Here is a 19,627-nt window from a genome sequence, read left to right as displayed (position 1 = left end):
CTTCCTTTTCCTAGCACTCAACGACAACGGAAAATATGAGAAAACTATAAGGTGTCCAGCGTCGAGCAGAACTTATAATAAACACAGCCAGGTCACTGCCACCAAAGGGAACTCGTTATGTAAACAAATAGACGCAGCCAACACACACCTCTCCCCTTTCAACCGCCTGCAGCTTAATTACCGAGAAGCCTAGATGTTACTCTTGTCGCCCACGTCACAGAAACCTCATACAGTAGAACTCCGTTTATCCGAAATAAAGGGGGCGGAGCCACTTGGGTTGACGCGGTTTTTTCGGATGACACATGATAAATTTTTTCGGAAGTTAAATGTCGAAATAAAAATGCACAAACTCTGTTAAGCAAAGGTATATACTGTATATTAGCATTAAAATGTTTACATAATGTCACTCATTCTATAAAATGAGTGATTTTCTTCTGGATTTTCTTGGCGCAGCAACATCGCGCCACCGTTTAATCAACAATACATCAGCTGGTGTAGATTCATCGCTTTGTTCAACGAAGCGCAAAGCAGCCTGAAATAATTAAATAATGTCTTTTGCTACTACGGTACAAAACTGAATATTTTATCATCATCATCATCATCATCAGTCGATTTACTCATTTCTTCACTTCATTAGTAACTGCAGATTTTTTCATCCTGAGCGGTCTTCAGCTCTTTAGTGTGAAGAGGTAGACCGGTGATCTTCTTTGCTTGGTCTAACCAATATTGTATACAGTAATTTTATTACAGTACTGTAATTAAAGCGTGTGGAACTGTATTTTAATAAAAATTCGAAATCAATCTTACTTTCAATGCATTAAATCCATCATCTGCTGTAACTCGATTCCCAGAATTGCTATTGTCAAGGTCGGAGTCGTCTGTTTCAACCCTTGGCACTAACACGAAATTCACTACTTCTTGCTCTGTTAGCTCAAGTTCACCATTATCCGATTGTACAATAGCTACTCGTTCACCTCACACTGGTTAACATTGTCACATCCTAGAATTTGTTTCACCATCTCTTGCAGGTAGTCATCATTTTCCTCATATAGTTTGTTCCAGGAATTACAAAGAGTCACTGATGTAATCTTTCCCAGGATTGGGCACATCAATAAATCACACGTTCCATGTTCATGGACTTCAACGAATCCGTAAGACTTTTACCGGATAATTCACAATCACTCAGAATAGATCGTAGCAGAAACGCACGATAATGGCGTATGAATGCTTCCAGAACTCCCTGGTCCATGGGTTGAACCACAGAACACCAATATATAACTAAGCTCATCACATTAGGGGGCAGAAACCGAACAACAATATCACCACTTTCCGAATTCCCTAGATGTGTTGGGGCATTGTCAATCAACAAAATTGCTTTTCTGGGCAATCCCTTAGACTTCAAAAAGTATTCAACGCTTGGTACAAACTTTTGAAAGAACCATTCTTCGAAAACTGGCGACGATATCCAGGCACTTTTTGAGCTCTATAATAAACTGGTAGGGCAATGGCGGCAATATTTTTAAGAGCTGCAGGGTTTTTCCATTTTCCTATGCACATTAGTGGTAGCCTATGAGTGTCTGAAGCATTGGCACGTGCTAAAACCGTAATTCTCTCATTCTTTTTGTGACCTGGTGCAGATTTTTCTTTTATTGATGCCAAGGAATTTTTGGCAACATTTTAAAATTTAACCCTGTTTCGTCAGCATTATATACCTGATCTTTCGTCAATCCTCCAATGATATTTTCAAATTCTGTTTGAAACATCACCAGCCAGTAGGTCCGCGGAAAGCTTCTAGCCGCTTAGATGTAACTGACGTATGCCATATCTATTTTAAATCTATCTAGCCACCCTGAACTAGCCTTGAAGTCCTTTCCATCATCCCTTAACACTGTAGCCAATAATTTAGCCTTCTCTTGAAGTATGGGACCGGATAATGGTATTCCTTTTTCACGTTCTTGTGTAAACCAAAGACATACCACTTCGTTTATCTTTTCATACCCACCCTCTTTAATAGATTTTCGGTTTGGTATCTTAGAGGAATGCTCAATTAGATGTTGTCTTTACGTAATCCGCCACTGTTGCCACACCAACTCCATAATGCGTAGCGACATTTCGCAATACCGCACCATTTTCCACCTGTCTCACTGCTTCGATTTTTTTTTTTAATGCTTGCAACAACGCGTTTTCGTTTAGTTGGCATTCGATAAACACGCACTTGCCACTGTACTTTTAACACAACTGATTACTGTATACTGTACCTTGCTACTGTATTTCAAAAGAACCCAGTCCAGATGCCTGGGACAGCGGTGGTAGGATAAGGTACAGTACCGTTGTGAACAGGTAGTTCATGTTGCAATGGGGTAAGAAAAGCATTGGAACTACAGTATAGAACTGCAGAGCCAGTGGAACGACCATGAGTGAAAGAAAAATATGAATGGAGAAGGGTCGCTGAACTTCCCCGGTTTCCTAACAGAAGCTGCAGTAAACAAGATGAAACTCCCGCAACTGAAGCAACGTCAACTACAGTCTACGTGATCTTCATGACGTAAAATACAGTACAATACAGTACGTTATAATAATAATACGTCCTGCTTGTTCAAGAAAAAATGTATCATGGAACGAACTAGAGGGTAAGAAAATGTTTTGTTTTATGCTACACGTGCATTCTAGCATAAGTCGTAAGATAAAAATATGGTTTGCCTAGTAGCTCTCAACACATAAAGCAAGATAATTACTAATATCGACAGCTAAGAACGAGAGGGTATAAACAGAATATTAAAATACAATTTTGCCAGAGCATTTCGATTAAGCGGGGTTCTACTGTATTTAAATGGATTTTACGCACGGTCTGCTGGTCTCTGGAACCTTCTACCATCTGAAGTAAGACTTCTTTCTCTTCCTCACTTCCTGCACGTAGTAAATAAAATGTATATGTAAAAAAATAAGCCCATAATATAGTATATAACGTGTATAAATTAGAATTTCAAGAATGATGTGTGCAAGTACAGCTGAATGTGGGCGAATATGTATGCGTGCGCATGTGGGAGTGGTTGTGAATGAGTATGTATACAGGGGTATGAGTGAGGGTATAAATGACTGGGTCTTCTTACATTAACATGTATAACATAAATCAAGATAACTGTTATTCTAAGACTACAGTGTTCGGAGTGTAAATATGTATATTTAAAATTGTCTATACATATATAAATATTCAGCAGAGTTTATGTAAACATACATATGGAGTTGGAGGCACTTCCGTGTATATGGATATTGCCCTTTCTTCGTCTTCCACCCCTAGATTGTTAAAGTGCAATTTAAGGAAAATAATAATAATAATACCAGTAATAATAATAACAATAATAATAATTGTACCGGAGGCACAGCCGCCCCGCGCATTTATGCCATGAAAAATATAAAACTTGCAACAACTAGCGCAAGAAGTTTGAACTTTTCTCAACAGATGTCGCTACTATAAACTTATGTTATGCCCTCTGGTGTGAAGATGAGCTATTACAATTCTAGCGTAATTTTGTATGTATAGGTTTCCTAAACTGAAATGTTTATTGTTTGTTTTCGGTGTGCTAAAGTTTTGAACACTTGTGTCTCTTCCCGCCAACTTAAGATGTTGGCCAATGAGAAATTTTGTACATTTATATATTCACCAATGAGAACATTTTGGTTTTCTTTTATTATCCCATGAGAATAGGAGGTGTGTTGGGCCTTAGCCCGGGGTTTTCTGAAACTTTCCGCTCGGCTATAAAAGCTGGCACATTTTTGGACCAGGTTGTCTTAGTGATAGCTCCAGTCTAGAGTGTGTTTATAAAGGAAGGCGGGGGCGCCTCGTCCATCTTCGAGAGGTCTACCAGCTCAAGGTAATGACGGATACTGATTAAAATTTTATAGTATTTCAAAGCTAGCTCGACAGGAAGGTTTCAAATCTTTAGTAATGTAACTTTATTTTCTAGAAATGTAAATTTTGAAATTCTTAATGTAAGTTTCAAACAAGCCGAAATAACCGAAATCAGGGAATAGGGAGTGATGTACCCTCTTTTGTTCCCTCTCAACTTGCTTGTGAGGTGACTATAATCTTGTAACCTTTTCTCTCTTGTAAATTCTGTAACTTTTTCCTCCATCTAAGCTTTTGTTTCAAGCATAGGCCTGGTAGAATGGGTACTTGCTACTCCTGTTTAATTTTGTTGAATATAGGCTGTGCCCTTGATAGGCCTCCAAAGTGTGAATTTTCGTGAACAGATTTTTAAGTGTAAATTCACAGAGCAAGGACGCTCTTCCTAGTAATTGTAAAGGTTGAATGGCGCCTATGGAAGGCTGGGATGATATAATGTTTGGAGATTAGGCTCCTAGATAATATTTTTTGAGCAAAGATGCTCTTACTAAGGGTGTAAAAGCAATTGGGAGGCCCGCCTCCTTGACTACTGTTTAAAAGGGAGCAGCTGTGCTCATGGAAAGTTTGTAATTTGGGAGCTTCAAGCTCATGTTGTAAATTGTTGTTGGTTTTGTCCCGCAAGATTACGAGCTAACCCCATTTCTGATCTGTTGTTATTTGCTCAGCAAAGTGTAAATGTTTAAAATTTGAAAAATTAACTAAATATAGCTCCAATTTTAAAGTTTTAAATCAATCTGCTGACTGTGTTATATCCACCCACACATGCCCGTACCGTCTTTCACCTCTTTAAATAACGGTATTCCCGTAACAATAACAATAACATTAATATTATATTTACGAGATCTAGAATGCCTTTCTTTTTCCCACAATTCACGAGCCCTGCCAATCTTTTGTGAATACATTCGTTTTTCTTTCGATTCATCGGAAATTTGTCCCCCTTGTGGGTGGAGCTTCATCTGAACCCCCTGCATGTCGTAAGAGGCTACTAAAAGAATCTCTCGTCTATTAAACCCCAAAACATATCCATGATGTTATGCCTTTCCTTGCAGCGGAGAAAATCTGCGAATGGGAAGATTTACCCAATAAACATAAACAAGAACTTCTAAAGTAAAGAGTTCTTTCTTCTCTCAAGGCATTGATGGGTTAAGGGCACCGGGAAGTGTGAAACGATAGAAAATGTAACTTCCGATGTTTAGTTACATATCTCAGAAACTAAAAGAGGTATTTCCTTTAATGTTTTTTATACATTCAGAAAACATTCATCATTACTTGGATGGAATATGAATCTTATATGTTTCATATTTTGTGTCAGAAAGAACATTATCAAAGTAATATTTTTAAAAAATATTGTGAAAAATTGCCTCAACTGATGTACTTTTTTTTTGAGAAAATACTCAAACCAGACCCAAGAAACTTTGTATGCATAATATTTAAATCTTTTTTGAGCTACTGAAGTAAAATTATTGTTATTGTTTACAGGAGTTGAGAACTTTTCAATATTTTAGTTGAAGACTGAAATTTTCTTAAAAAATTCTAGTACTCTTCAACCTGGCCTCCATGAACTAATCAACATATCTGATTAAATTTACTTCCACAAGCAGATCTATATAGTATACAAGAGACTACTAATGTTCAAATACATTTATGTGATAGTTTCTGAGAAAAAGGTACACAAAATTTCAAAAAAGTATAACTTACGGAAAATCTAAAAATAATGTTCGACTGGTCGCTGGCATCTAGTGATATTCAGCGTGCAGATTTTTGTTTAAACTTAATTTTATTGCCTCAAATATAACTTCAGTACAATAATTGATACATCAAATTCTTCAAGAAAGATTGGAGATTTTTTCGAAGTTCAAAAATTAATTTTGGCATTTTTGAGCCTATCACACTTTCCGGTTCTGAGACCTTATAAGAACAATCACCACAATCCGCCGTGCTGTACAAGTCCACGTACCAGGACAGGATATGATTGATTGTGATTCATTATCTCCGCCAGGCAGATAACTTAACGTAGACGTCTTGACTACTGCACTTACAGCGCAATCTGTGGGAGTTTCAAGCCATAAAAATATCGAAGACACAAATATGCTATACTTTTATTCCTTCAGTCAACTTAGAATAAGAATAAATAAAATGTTACCAAGTAATTATCACGACCTAATGAATCATTTAGTTGTGTAACACAGGGCGCGGTGGCCAGTGTTGCTAATGGCGACCAATAAATTAAAACAATATTTAAAAATTGATGAAAACTAAAGTCATTCAGTCCCGCCATTCTATCCGGTAAATTTCCTTCATTTTTTAAAAGCTGAAAGTTATTCATGCACAGATTTGTCATCAAATACTATAAATCACTTAACTTCCGCCTTCCTCAAATTATTTGATTTTTCAATTTTTTGTCTCTTTGAAGCAATCATATCTTTAGTTCTAATTGAGATACGCAGTTCGTTTTGGTCCAAAAACATTCAGTGGATCAAGCGCTTTCTTTTGAGGTAGTAACTACTTAAATTGGTACATTCTGAGAAAAGTTATGAGTACATTTATCTCCATGACGAAGATCTTTGAAGGACTTTTTAACAGTTCGCCGCGTAGTGTTGTTCCAAGGAACGTTTAATTCAATTTCTTTGTGTGGTGTATTTTTAAGTGTTTTGTTGACATAATATTACATTCTATTACCACAGAAGATCATGTGCTTTATTTCATTAAGTCGAAACTTTGCGAATACATCCGTGAGGATAGTAACGAACAACACCATGCTTTGCACATTGCGGGCGGAGCCAGCAGGAAACTGCTCGTCAAGATTTAATATTGCCTCTTCACAAATAACGACACTAGATTGATTACTGTGTTCTAGCATTATAATTCTTGTTTCTGTTCCCGATATTTAGAAATGTTTTACAATTTCGTTAGTGGTACTTACAGCACATTCAGTGTGTCATGTTATTTCATTTCAAATAATACGCCATGGAGATAAGACAAAGTAATCCTTTAATAATATTAACCATGAAGAAGTTAGTAATGACCAGATTGCATCCCACATGCAAACGCAAGCGGCTCCGAAACAAAGTGAGAGTGAATCGGCTGTAACAGTGGTTGAGTCAGTTCGCCTAGCTATTCTGCGAACAAAAAAAAAGAAAAAAGAAAAGTGGGAACATTTTTTCCTGTTAAAAAGAAGTTAAACAAAGATTGGTTAGGTCACGGATTTCTTTGTGCTGTTTGAAAAGGGGATCCTTTGTATTACGTAATAAGAGTAAAGTGTACTGTACTGTGAAAATACCGCCGATGTGAAGGTAAAGGAATGTCCTTCGGAAACGCCGATGGAGAAATGTGTTCGAAATATTTGCGAGGAATCTTTGTGGCGACCAAAGTATAGTGTCTTCTGCCTTCAAATTCCATGCCCTGATGTAATATATTTGACTTAATCATTCAGAAACAACAATGATGATAATAATCGTACGGCCTCCGCTAGCGTGTGCAAGCGTTTTATTTTGACGCCATCTGGCTGCTTGCTCGTTATTTTCGACGTTCCGTTTTGCTCTAGGCCTAATAGATGACGAAGTAAACCGGATCTCTCTTGGACGCCTATGACTGAGTTTTTATTTATTTATTTATTTATTTATTTATTTATTTATTTATTTATTTATTTATTTATTGGTTATAGAATGCCCCAGTGAGCTAGTGGCGCAAGGAAGGTATACGTATTTCTGCCTGCTTTTATAAATTTGAAATTCTTGAACGGCCCGCCTCTGTGCTGTAGTGGTTAGTGTAATTAGCTGCCACTCCCAGAGGCCGCTGGAACGGGGTCCGCTCAGCCTCGCGAAGTCAAATGAGTAGAGGTGGGTTCGATTCCCATCTCAGCCATCTTCGAAGTGGTTTTCCGTGGTTTCCCACTTCTCCTCCAAGCAAATGCCATGATGGTACCTAATTTAAGGCCACGGCCGCTTCCTTTCCTCTTCCTTGTCGATACCTTCCAATCTTCCCATCCCCTTACAAGGCCCCTGTTCAGCATAGCAGGTGAGGACACCTCGGTGAGGTACTGGTCCTCCTCCCCAGTTTTATCCCCACCCAAAGTCCAACGCTCCAGGACACTGCCCTTGAGGCGGTAGAGGTGGGATCCCTCGCTTAGTTCGAGGGAAAAACCAACCCTGGAGGGTAAACAGATTCAGAAAGAAAGAAAGAAAGAAAGAAAGAAATGATTGAACGAAATCTGCGACATACGCGTTTTTAACGAGGAATCCAGCCCTGGAACGAAGTGGTAGACCTATTGTACGACAAAACTCTAGCATTTAATCTCTAAACTTATTGGGACTTTTCAGCAAGCACTGCACTCCTCCCTGCCTCCAATATTTGAGTCTCTTATCTTCAGCGGCACCACGCATTAGTCTCGTATTAACCTATACTTTTTCATCGCTTTCCATGTAGAGGAATTTATACGCACTTAACTTGGTATTACGGGCTTCTCTCTTCTCTGCGAGTACCTTTCTGCCATAATTCTCTCCTTTTCGAAACAGTAATCAGTCATCCATCAAGCTTTCGCTTTCGTAAAGCAAGATTGGTCTAAAACCGCGTAAGAAACGGGTGGTTTCGTCTGTGAACATATTTCTCATTACAGAAGATCTTTCTTGGAATTTAAACTTACTACATCAGATTTTCTTTAACTTAATTTCATTTCTCTGATTACGAGATGCCAGGCTACACACCAAGGACTTCAAACAGTCTCCGTCCTATATCCGATGTCGCATGAGATCGTTTTAGATTTCTAATTTCCAAGTCAAGTTGTACGATAAAAGACTGGAAATTTTCTGCACTATTTGTAAGATATTTCCCTTTTGAATTACTACCTGCATTTTGAGATTTTTTAGTAAAATTGCAGTTTCACTCCTAGGTCGTTCCATCAAGGTTAAACATAGAGAAGGGCACCGATTGGTATATACAGAAGCCATGTTCAGCCTCTCATCACATCCGAAAGATTCGCAGATGACTAATCACTCCTGGAAGCAACGAGCTTCAGTGAGAAGTGATCTGTAAATTCTTCGGAAGGATTTAATACTTTTTTTTTTTTTTTTTTTTTGCTGGTTGCTTTACGTCGCACCGACAATGATATGCCTTATGGCGACGATGGGACAGGAAAGTCCTAGGAATGGAAAGGAAGCGGCCGTGGCCTTAATTAAGGTACAGACCCAGCATTTGCCTGGTGTGAAAATGGGGAAACCACGGAAAACCATCTTCAGGGCTGCCGACAGTGGGGTTTGAACCCACTATCTCCCGGATGCGAGCTCACAGCTGTGCGCTCCTAACCGCACGGCCAACTCGCCCGGTAGGAATTTAATAAGCGAACAAATGAGTGTTGTCAATGCGTTGTCTCCAGCATGACGGATGCGATTGTTATAATGCTGACACGTTTCTTAGACGAAAGTGTGCCATCGGTTATTTTCATCATGAAACTCATTTGACTTCATTTAGGTATTAGCTTGCATTACATAGCCTATAAATCTATTCGAGTGAATGTTTCATGATATTTATTATTTTGTAAACATAACTGAAAATTGCATTTAAAAAAAGTAAATTGTAGAATAAGTTATATTTTTTGCTCTAACCTAACAAGATTTGTAAAATATATGTCCATAGAATTAACTGGAACATACTTCTTTATTAAAACGTAATGTTAAAATATGCTATGTTGGTAGACTTTCGACCTATTTATTACATGTTAAAAACACTAAAATATGTTAGTGTGTTGTCTGACGTACCTCTCTGTGTGGGGGCGGTAGAATAACACCAGCGGTATCCCCTGCCTGTCGTAAGAGGCGACTAAAAGAGGCCCTAGGGGCTCTGAATTTTGGAGCGTGGGTTGGCGACCACGGGGGCCTTAGCTGAGTCCTGGCATTGCTTCCACTTACTTGTGCCAGGCTCCTCCCCTATCTCTCTTGGTCAACTCTTGTTCTTTTCCGACCTCGACGCTATTAGGTTGCGAGGGCTAGGGAGTCTTTAATTTTCACGCCCTTCGTGGCCCTTGTCTTCCTTTGGCTGATATCTTCATTTTTTCGAAGTGTCGGATCCCTTCCATTTTTCCCCTCTGATTAGTGTTGTATAGAGGATGGTTGCCTAATTGTAATTCCTCTTGAAACAATAATCACCACCACCACTGTTGTCTGACGTGTCACCTGGTCTAGGACATAGCATGATAACAACACTTGGTGGAAACTCAGAGCTACTGTTGGACCAGATGTTTCGAGACAGTTTCCTATTGCTCTACTGTGGTGTGGAAAGGAACGGGTGAGCTTTACATCAAAATCAGGAATAAAGGAAACTGACGTTCAGTGTAACTCACAGCTCTGACTCCCTGTATTATGGCTAGATATGAATGGTGATTGTCGGCATTTTAAGGGGAACAAAATCAGGGTTGGAAGTCGATAGGGGATCTGGACTTGGGAACGTGAATTGGCCGAATCTTGCATAGCTCCCGCTTACTTTCACCAGTCTCCTCACTTTAATCTTTCGTATCCGACCTCAATATGTACAGATGTATAGCATTTCTCAGGGTATCCAGTCAAGCAAATTAGGCTCAGCAACTCAAAGAATAAAAGCACACGTTATTTTGAATATTAACTGCGCAACGTTGATTTCTATACAATGGCAGAGGGTCTGAATTTTTGCCACCGATCACGTTTATTGTTTTGTCTAAAATAAACTCGTGAACATCGCGGGTTCTTGTACATAATTGCGGCAACAGATAAGGCCATCCAAATTTCGTATACACTGGAAGGATATGAACTGGTCAAAAGATATTTGGGATTCTGCTGTCATCTTTTTAAATGTTTTGTGATTATCTGCGAGCAGGAACTTCCAATATGTTTACCTAGTATTGATATTTATGTTAAGTAAACAGCGTTCTGTAACTCTATGTGTCTACTCGAAGGTTGTGGAGTACATTTTAAACAGATTGTGCCATCGACAAGCTGCCTTACGTCACGCTAAAGAGTTCAGTATCGGCGCTGTAGTTGCTGAGATATGCGGGTCTTTCCTCATCATTATGACCGCCCATGAGAACGTTCAAGAAAGTAGGTGAATCCAAGGGCGATACTAGTAGGTTACATTTTAGAGAGAGAGAGAAAAAGGCTCGCCTTCAGTACTCAAGGTCTGGGGGTTCGAATCCTGGCACAGTACATTTATATCCACATTAAGGAAACACTATTCAAAACGAGAACGCACACGACTCGTAACACCCGTACTACAGTTGGACGGACCACGATGTGCAATCCGGTTAATACACTGTGTGGACAGGTCCGATAGAATAATATCCACAGTATCCCCTGTCTGTCATTAAGAGGCGTCCAGGAACTCTTAGCTTAGGAGCGTGGGTTGGCAAACACAGGGCCCTTAGCCAAGTCCTGGCATTGCTTTCACTTACTAGTACCAGGACCCTCCCATCTATCCTATCCGACCTCTCTTGGTCAACTCTTGTTCTTTTCCGACCCCGACGGTATTAGGTGCCGAGGCCTAGGGAGTCTTTAATTTTCACGCCCTTCATGCCCCTTGCATTTCTTTAGACGATATCGTCATTTCCGAAGTGTCGGATCGCTTGCATTTTGTCCATATGATTAGTGTCAATAGAGGATGGTTGCCCAGTTGTATTTCCTCTTAAAATAATAATCACCACCACCACCACTTTCATATGGATGGTTATCAGAACTGAGGAAATAGGTAGTATTATGTAGCAATATAGACTATTGCATTTTATTTTATACACGAGGATAACAGCTTTGAAATCTGCAATCATAGTAAGTGGTGAAAGTTTGCTCTTAACATACTGGCCTTTCACTGGCATACAGTAAGGGAAATTAAGCATATTTCAGGCTGTCTAATTTGGTACTATAATTAGTTCATTAAGTATTGATTTGTTACAGCCTGTCGTTAGAGGCGAGTAAAAGAGGCCCCAGAGGCTCTCAACGTGGGAGCGTGGGTTTGCGACCAGGGGACCCTTAGGTGAGTCCTGGCATTGCTTCCACTTACTTGTACCAGGCTCCTCACTTTCATTTATCTTATGCGATCTTCCTCAGTCAACTCTTGTTCTTTTCCGACTCTGACGGTATTAGAGCCTTTCGAAGCCTAGGGAGTTTGTCTTTCTTTGGCAGATACCTTTATTTTTCGAAGTGTCGGATCCCTTCCATTTTTTATCTCTGATTGCTGTTATATAGAGAATGGTTGCCCAGTTGTATTTCCTCTTAAAACAATAATCACTACCACTACCTTACACCAAGACCGAATTATACATAGGTACTGCACAGGGTTATATAAAAATGAGTAGCAGATTTGTAATAGAAGATTTTGGGGAACAAGATGTCTAAGTTTCTTTGACATTCCCACAATTGGTGAGGCGTTTTTTAGTTACATATTCCACACGTTCTGTTTAACCAAATCCTGTATAGACAATACTGGTCACTTCCGTATTCTCCCGCACTAGACTGAAAGACATGTTGACAGTGGCGCACCTGGCGGCCCGACCTTAAACATCAGGCGGCAAGACAGAAACCCGAAAAACTGCATGTTAAAATTGATAGAAAACATGAAACTAAATAATGATTTTTGCTTTGTTATACAACGAAAGTTGAATGTTAATACTGACAAAAATAATGAAACTCAGGAATGATTTCATTTTGTCAGAATCCTTGGCTGAATGGTCAGTGTTGAGGCCTTTGGTTCAGAAGGCGCCGGATTCAATTCCCAGCCGGATCGGGGATTTTAATCGCATCTAATTAATTCCTATGGCTTGGGGACAGGGTGTTTGTTCCAACACACTTCTCTTCATATTCAAACAACACACTGCACTTTCAACCACCACAGGAACATGCAATAGTGATTACTAGATCTCGCATTTTTACGTGCTTAAATGTTATTTTAGCTGCTTAAAATAGACTCTCAAGTAGGTTCTAAAATATTTTTATGTAGCTTCTATTTTACGCATTTTAATAGGCATCAATTAAAACACCATGTTCATTTGCTAAAGTCGGGAGAAAAGTTTTATTCACCTCTTTGCTGCAAACATCACAGAATATAATATTACCATCCGATGTGAAATGGGGAAATTCCTGTAACCACTTATTAATTAAAGGCGACTTCGAACCTGACACTTTCGGCATAATTCATAGTGTATACACTCAGTTTCAAGGCCGTCCCGCTAGGTGCGCTGGCAAACTCAAATTCTTATCGACAATCAGACCTAGATATTTTACTTTATTGGTTTCTTTTATTTCAGTATCGTTTACACAGACTTTACAATGTTCTACATTGGACACTTTTTTTTGAGATGATCATGTAATAAGTCTTCTAAATGTTGATGGTTATTTTTCCCCTGAAAGCATTTTGAAACAGTAAGTCCGTGTGGTGGTGCAGCTCGTTTCAGGCACATGAAGGTGGACAGTTCTTCATGTATCCTATGATGGAGCGTACATCCTTGCCCGTATAGAAAAGGGTTGTGTCATCTACAAACTGTATGATGCAGCATTTTAAATTACAAGTAAATGAAGAACAATGCCGGTCCTTAAACTGATCCCTGTGGAACACCATAATAATATGCTGTATTCTCCCACAAAGGTAGTATCAAAAACATTTTAAAGCTACCCCCCCAACTCCTAGAGGTATTTTATGATCCACAGGCTTTGTTGCGGAAATATGTTATTGTCTAGAACCTCTGAGTTTAACTGTTGCTACCCTTGTGTTCGAATTATCCCTAAACCCATATTGTGAATTGAAAAATAATATGTTATTGTTCAAACATGTCAGTATCGTTCTTCTTGTTATCGTTTCCACATTGTAGAATGTTAGCCACCACAGATATGATAGAAATAGGCGTGAACTTACTTGGATTTTTCCTATCCCCACCGCTGGAAACTGGAATTACCTTGGCTGCTTGTAGTTCGTCTGGTAAAATACCAGTAGCCAAGGATTCGTTAATAATCTCCACCAAGATCCTACCTAATGGATCCTTGCGCTATTTTTAGGAAAGTAGCTGATACTTCATTTCTTTCATTAATTTCATTAATTTCCACGTTTCCTGCTGCAAGTTCAAAAGGTATTTGAGTAGTAATTCAGTTTTAGTTTTCTTTTTCAATTTGTAATACCATCCATAGTATTCCTCTTAGAAATAGTTATTATCCTAAAGAACTGTATTCTTAAGTTTTGAATGTAAACTATTCTCGTAGTTTTATAAGCCTAATAAGCACAGCAGTAACCCATGCAAGGTTGTTAGTTTCTTTTTTCTTCAGTAATACGTGCCATATGTTCCTCTGTGCTCTGATTTTGCCTGTTCCCTGACTGTATTTGATTGATGAACGAGTTATACAACTGTTGCTATCTGCAAGAATATCTGTGCGCTGTATAAATTGTGTTAGAAGGATGGATTCGGATTTATTTATTTATTTATTTATTTATTTATTTATTTATTTATTTATTTATTTATTTATTTATTTATTTATTTATTTATTTATTTATTTATTTATTTATTTATTTATTTATTTATTTATTTATTTATTTATTTGCGCGTCTTTGCCGTCTGCTTTCATTTTCTTTAGATCTTGATGTCTGTGAATGCTAGAAGTTGGGAAGCAAATGTCCAGAATTAACATATTGTGATGACTTCTCTTAACGTTTGATATTCTGCAACATTTCGGAATTACGAGTACTAATGGCTGTAGTGCGTCACGTTCGTGTCATATCTTTTATTACATTCCTTGGCACCATAGAATGATAGCAGATTCAGAGTCTAGGTGAGCACTGGATAAAATTTCGGTATTTGTGACACCAAAATATACGGACAGCTTATTGTTTGTCTGACTTTAAGAAAGTTGCTTTACGTCGCACCGACACACATGGGTCTTATGGCGAAGATGGGACAGGGAAGAGCTGGGAGTGGGAAGGAAGCGGCCGTGGCCTTAAAATTAAGGTACAGCCCCAGCATTTGCCTGGTGTGAAAATGGGAAACCACGGAAAACCATCTTCAGGGCTGTCGACAGTGGGGTTCGAACCCACTATCTCCCGGATGCGAGCTCACAGCTGCGCTTCCCTAACCGCACGGCCAACTCGCCCGATAATAACATTGAATAGGTAACCGGAATGTAGCACGATATGTTTTTAGGAGAATCAGTGAAGACGCGATTATGCAATATTCTCATCCGATCAGAGCAAGTGGATGAGAACGCATGTTGCACCACGTTTCCAAACCAAGCTCGCTGTTGGGAGGTAGGCGTATCCCTCCCCTTCTTGTAAGGGATACTGCGTTCGGCAATGTGTTTATCTCGAGAAATGGCCGAGCGGAGTCTAGTCGCAAGTGTCTCCAGCTCGTAGAATACCTCGATAATTATTTACGTTACTGCCCGCCTGGTAGCCATGATACTGCAGATAGCCGGCTTGACTCCAGCAGGGTACGCGAGGTGGTGGTACTGGTAGTAGATTGGGTATATGACGCTGTTGATAGTGAATGGTCCGTCCGATGAGCAGACCCTTGTACTGACATAGAATTTCACTGTCTCCTTTTTTTTTTTTTTTTTTTTTTTTTTCTTGCTAGGGGCTTTACGTCGCACCGACACAGATAGGTCTTATGGCGACGATGGGATAGGAAAGGCCTAGGAGTTGGAAGGAAGCGGCCGTGGCCTTAATTAAGGTACAGCCCCAGCATTTGCCTGGTGTGAAAATGGGAAATCACGGAAAACCATCTTCAGGGCTGCCGATAGTGGGATTCGAACCTACTATCTCCCGGATGCAAGCTCACAGCCGCGCGCCTCTACGCGCACGGCCAACTCGCCCGGTATTTCACTGTCTCGAGGTGGTGGTGGTGATTATTGTTTTAAGAGGAAGTACACCTGGGCAACCATCATCTATTAACACTGATCAGAGAGAAAAAAGTCCGGCTCCATGGCTAAATGGTTAGCGTACCGGCGTTTAGTCACAGGGGTCCCGGGTTCGATTCCTGGTAGGGTCGGGAATTTTAACCATCATTGGTTAATTTCGCTGGCACGGGAGCTGAGTGTATGTGTCGTCCTCGTCATTTCATCCTCATCACGACGCGCAGGTCGCCTACGGGAGTCAAATCACAAGGCCTGCACCTGGCGAGCCGAACATGTCCTCGGACACTCTCGGCACTAAAACCCACACGCCATTTTAGAGATGGAAGGAATCCGACACTTTGAAAAATAAAGATATCTGCGAAAGGAAGACAAGGGCCACGAAGGGCATGAAAATGAAAGACTCCCTACGCCTCGAGTGCTCTCATACAGTCGGAGTCGAAAAAAAAAAAAAAACAAGAGCTGATGAAGGAAGGTCGGATAGGAGAGATGAAAGTGAGGAGAATGACAAAGTAAGTGGAAGCAATGCCAGGGCTCAGGTAAGGGCCCCCTGGTCACCATTCTACGCTCCCAAGTTGAGAGCACCTGGGGCCCCTTTTAGTCACATCCTACGACAGGCGGGGGAAACCGTGGGTGTTATTTTACTGCCCTCACCCACAGGGGAATTTCACGCTTTCGTACCTGAGTATCATAATAATCTCACACGCAGATGTGCAACTCGTCCATGGGTGTCAAACAGGAACATATACGCACCAGGTGGATGGAACATGTTCTCGGATACTCCCGGCATTACCAGCCATATGGTAAATAAATAACAAATAGCCTACGTTTCACGACACTGCTCCTAGAAGTCGGATTTCTGAAGAGCGGGAAAAAACCCATTCGATGTCGTACGATGTCTAGAGACACATGTGGTGTTTACCCGAGAAAATGCATAAAAACTCAGCCATCCACATTAGGTTTACTCAGCCGTCTAGCAGCCCTACAGCAAAACGAAACGTCCCATTTGACGAACAGGCAGCCAGATGGACACGCTAGCTGACGCTGTACTTCTAAATTTATTTATTTATTTATTTAGTGTGTGTGAGGTATTACTATCGACGAGACGAAAAAAAAAAAAAAAAAAAAAAAAGGAATCGGGAAACAAGCTCACAGATCTGTAGTAATAATGTCTATTAGGTTACATTTAACTTGAACAAGGTCATTTCATCCTGCAAAATGTGTTATTTAATGCAATAGTTAACTTACTAACAAAGGTGTACGTCCAACCCTTCTCCTGTTTCTCTACGGAGTCGCATATGACGTGAGATAAATCTTCGCAGCGAGTTTTACGACCAGATGCCCTTCCTGACGTCACACTCATATGATGAGATGAATGAATGAATGACGAGTTTTATGACAGCAGAAAGGGAGACGGTCAAACCCGGTACCGTATTCCTGTCGAGTAGCCCCAAGCACTGCGAAGAGCTTTCGGCACGGAATCTAGAGACCACCACCGCTCCTATCCTGCAGGATAAATTATTTTTGACCAACAGGACTCGAACCGGCTAAGAACGGTCACAGACCATACAGATTTCACACCACCAGGCGGGCTAAAGTTACTAACAAGGGTATTTGGATTTACATGTCAACTCATTATACTAGAATTCGAGCCCAGACTCTTAACCAGGTCGCGGTGGTGGTGGTGATTACTGTTTTAAGATGAAGTGCAACTACGCAACCATCATCTCTTAGCGCTGATCAAGAGGGGAGAAAAGGAAAAGATCTACTCCTTCCAAGTATTAATGTATATCAGCAAAGACAAGGGCCACGAAGATGAAAGACTCTAAACCGAATGAGAACAAGAGTTGACCAAGAGAGGTCGGATAGTGAGGATCCTGACACAGGTAAGGGGGGAGCAATTTCAAACTGAGCTAGGGAAACTATTGTCAACAATCGATCCCCTTGTGGGCAGGGGCGGTATACCTGCCTGTCGTAAGAGGTGGCAAAACTTGGGAGTATGGACTGGTGACCACGGGGCCCCTAGCTGAATCTGGCATTGCTTTCACTTACTTGCCAACGAAAGTTAAAACGCGCAAGAATGAATAGGCATACATACTGCGCCAGATTGACACGTGCCGACGCCAATAATAAAGTACTGTGCGTACCATGTCTCGAGAACGAACAAGAATGTCCTGAAACTTGTTGTCCGTCCCGTTAGGGTCGCGCAGCTGTAAGCTTGCATCCGGGAGATAGTAGGTTCGAAGCCCACTGTCGGCAGCCCTGAAGATGGTTTTCCGTGGTTTCCCATTTTCACACCAGGCAAATGCTGGGGTTGTACCTTAACCAAGGCCACGGCCGCTCCCTTCCTACTCCTAGCCCTTTCCTATCCCATCGTCGCCATAAGACCTGTTCGTGTCAGTGCGACGTAAAGCCACTAGCAAAAAAAAAAAAAACTCGTGTTTTTAATATGCCAATAACCTAGTGACAAGGGTGTTTCACAATCAAATGTACAGATGAATAGGGTAGGAATGAACAAGTGGTACTGACCATTACGTGCAGGAACTGTTGACAAGATGTTTGCACCCCATGATGTAACTGACTGTCACTGTCTCACTGACACACCACACGCAGTCACAAGGATCCACCGGCAGCGCGAGTTGTGGACAAACTGAGGTAGTGGCAGGCGCTGTCTGACCTTGCGTGAGTGTGAGTGGCTTAGGAAAGTCCTGCCTGCCTTCAGGGTCGGCCACAGATAACCTTATCGCCGGTAACGCGGCCTCAATAGCCGCTCTGCACCCTCACCCAGGTGCATACTGCATTACCACTACTACTACTTCTTTTTCATGTAACATTTCGCTATTCAGGTTTCGGCCACAATGGTACCTCAGGGGCGGGAGCGTGGGTTAGCTGAATACTGGCACTCTTTCCACTTGTGCCAGGCTCCTCACTACCCGCAGTTCCTTCCGCATTTTCTTTCTGATTAGTGTTATATAGAGGATGGTTCCCTAGTTGTACTTCCTCTTAAAACAATAATCACCTCGACACATTAATTCGTCGAAGTATTAGATTCAGCACGGCAGTCCCAAAATTCTCAAAGAGTATACTCTAAAGCATGAAAAATGCCGGATGCAAGACCTCCCTGACGTTTAAAAGTGGTGGGTCACAACAAAGTGCCATAATTAAGGCAACAAGAGCATTTTATGATGACGAAGAAGAGTGCACTAGTTGCTTCCACAGTAGTTTTGTACTTCCAGTTATTTATTAAAAAAACAATCCAAGGTGCCTCCGAGTAGTGTACCCTACGGGGTCGGGTAGGAGGTGAGAGGAATCTGTCGTGGCGGGTTTTTATGACCGGATGCCCTTCTTGACGTCCACCTCATCACAGGAGATAATGAGATGAAATGAATGAAGTGATATATGATAGCAGGGAGAGGGAGAAACCCGGTGCCGGTACATAGCCTACTCCTGATGAATAGCACCAAGGAGTCTGCTCAAGGCTTAATGTCTCCATCCGACGGACGAATCACCACCAACAGCGTCATATGCCCTCACTCCATATGAGCACTGCGGAGAGGTTTGGAATTTAATCCAGGCTTTTGGCACGCCATCTAGTGATTAGAAATTGTATATCACCACCTCCCCTACCCTGCCGAGCAACATTCTGATGGTGAAAATCTTTTCAGACCGTTTAGACTTCGTCGCCTTAACGATCATGGCCACCAGGCGGGCTGGGGGGGGGGGGTCATGACATTTATATAAGTAAATTACAGATCTGAATGTCAGTTTCTCTTTATTTTGTTTTTGTAAAATTGCCCCCCCCCCGCCCCCTCTTTTCATTTGCAATCACACTTTTCACCGGAAGAAACTCTTGAATTGGAGTGTGTTGCAGCCAATACTT

General features: G+C 40.9%; 2 protein-coding genes across 2 annotated transcripts in view; one reads left to right on the top strand and one right to left on the bottom strand.

Annotated features, from left to right (window-relative positions):
- LOC136885533 (phospholipid-transporting ATPase IF) overlaps nucleotides 1–18,410 on the bottom strand; it is a 266,970-nt gene extending 248,560 nt beyond the window's left edge. The window contains exon 1 of the mRNA XM_067158138.2: nucleotides 18,277–18,410. Coding sequence (XP_067014239.2) covers nucleotides 18,277–18,279 — 3 coding nt within the window. The 5' untranslated portion in view covers nucleotides 18,280–18,410. The remainder of the gene's footprint in view (nucleotides 1–18,276) is intronic.
- LOC136885539 (uncharacterized) overlaps nucleotides 1–19,627 on the top strand; it is a 392,796-nt gene that overhangs the window by 20,750 nt on the left and 352,419 nt on the right. The window lies entirely within an intron of this gene.

Source organism: Anabrus simplex, chromosome 14 (genome assembly GCF_040414725.1).
Source record: "Anabrus simplex isolate iqAnaSimp1 chromosome 14, ASM4041472v1, whole genome shotgun sequence".
In the NCBI taxonomy this organism is placed as follows: domain Eukaryota; kingdom Metazoa; phylum Arthropoda; class Insecta; order Orthoptera; family Tettigoniidae; genus Anabrus; species Anabrus simplex.
This window is presented reverse-complemented; position numbering and strand designations above follow the sequence as displayed.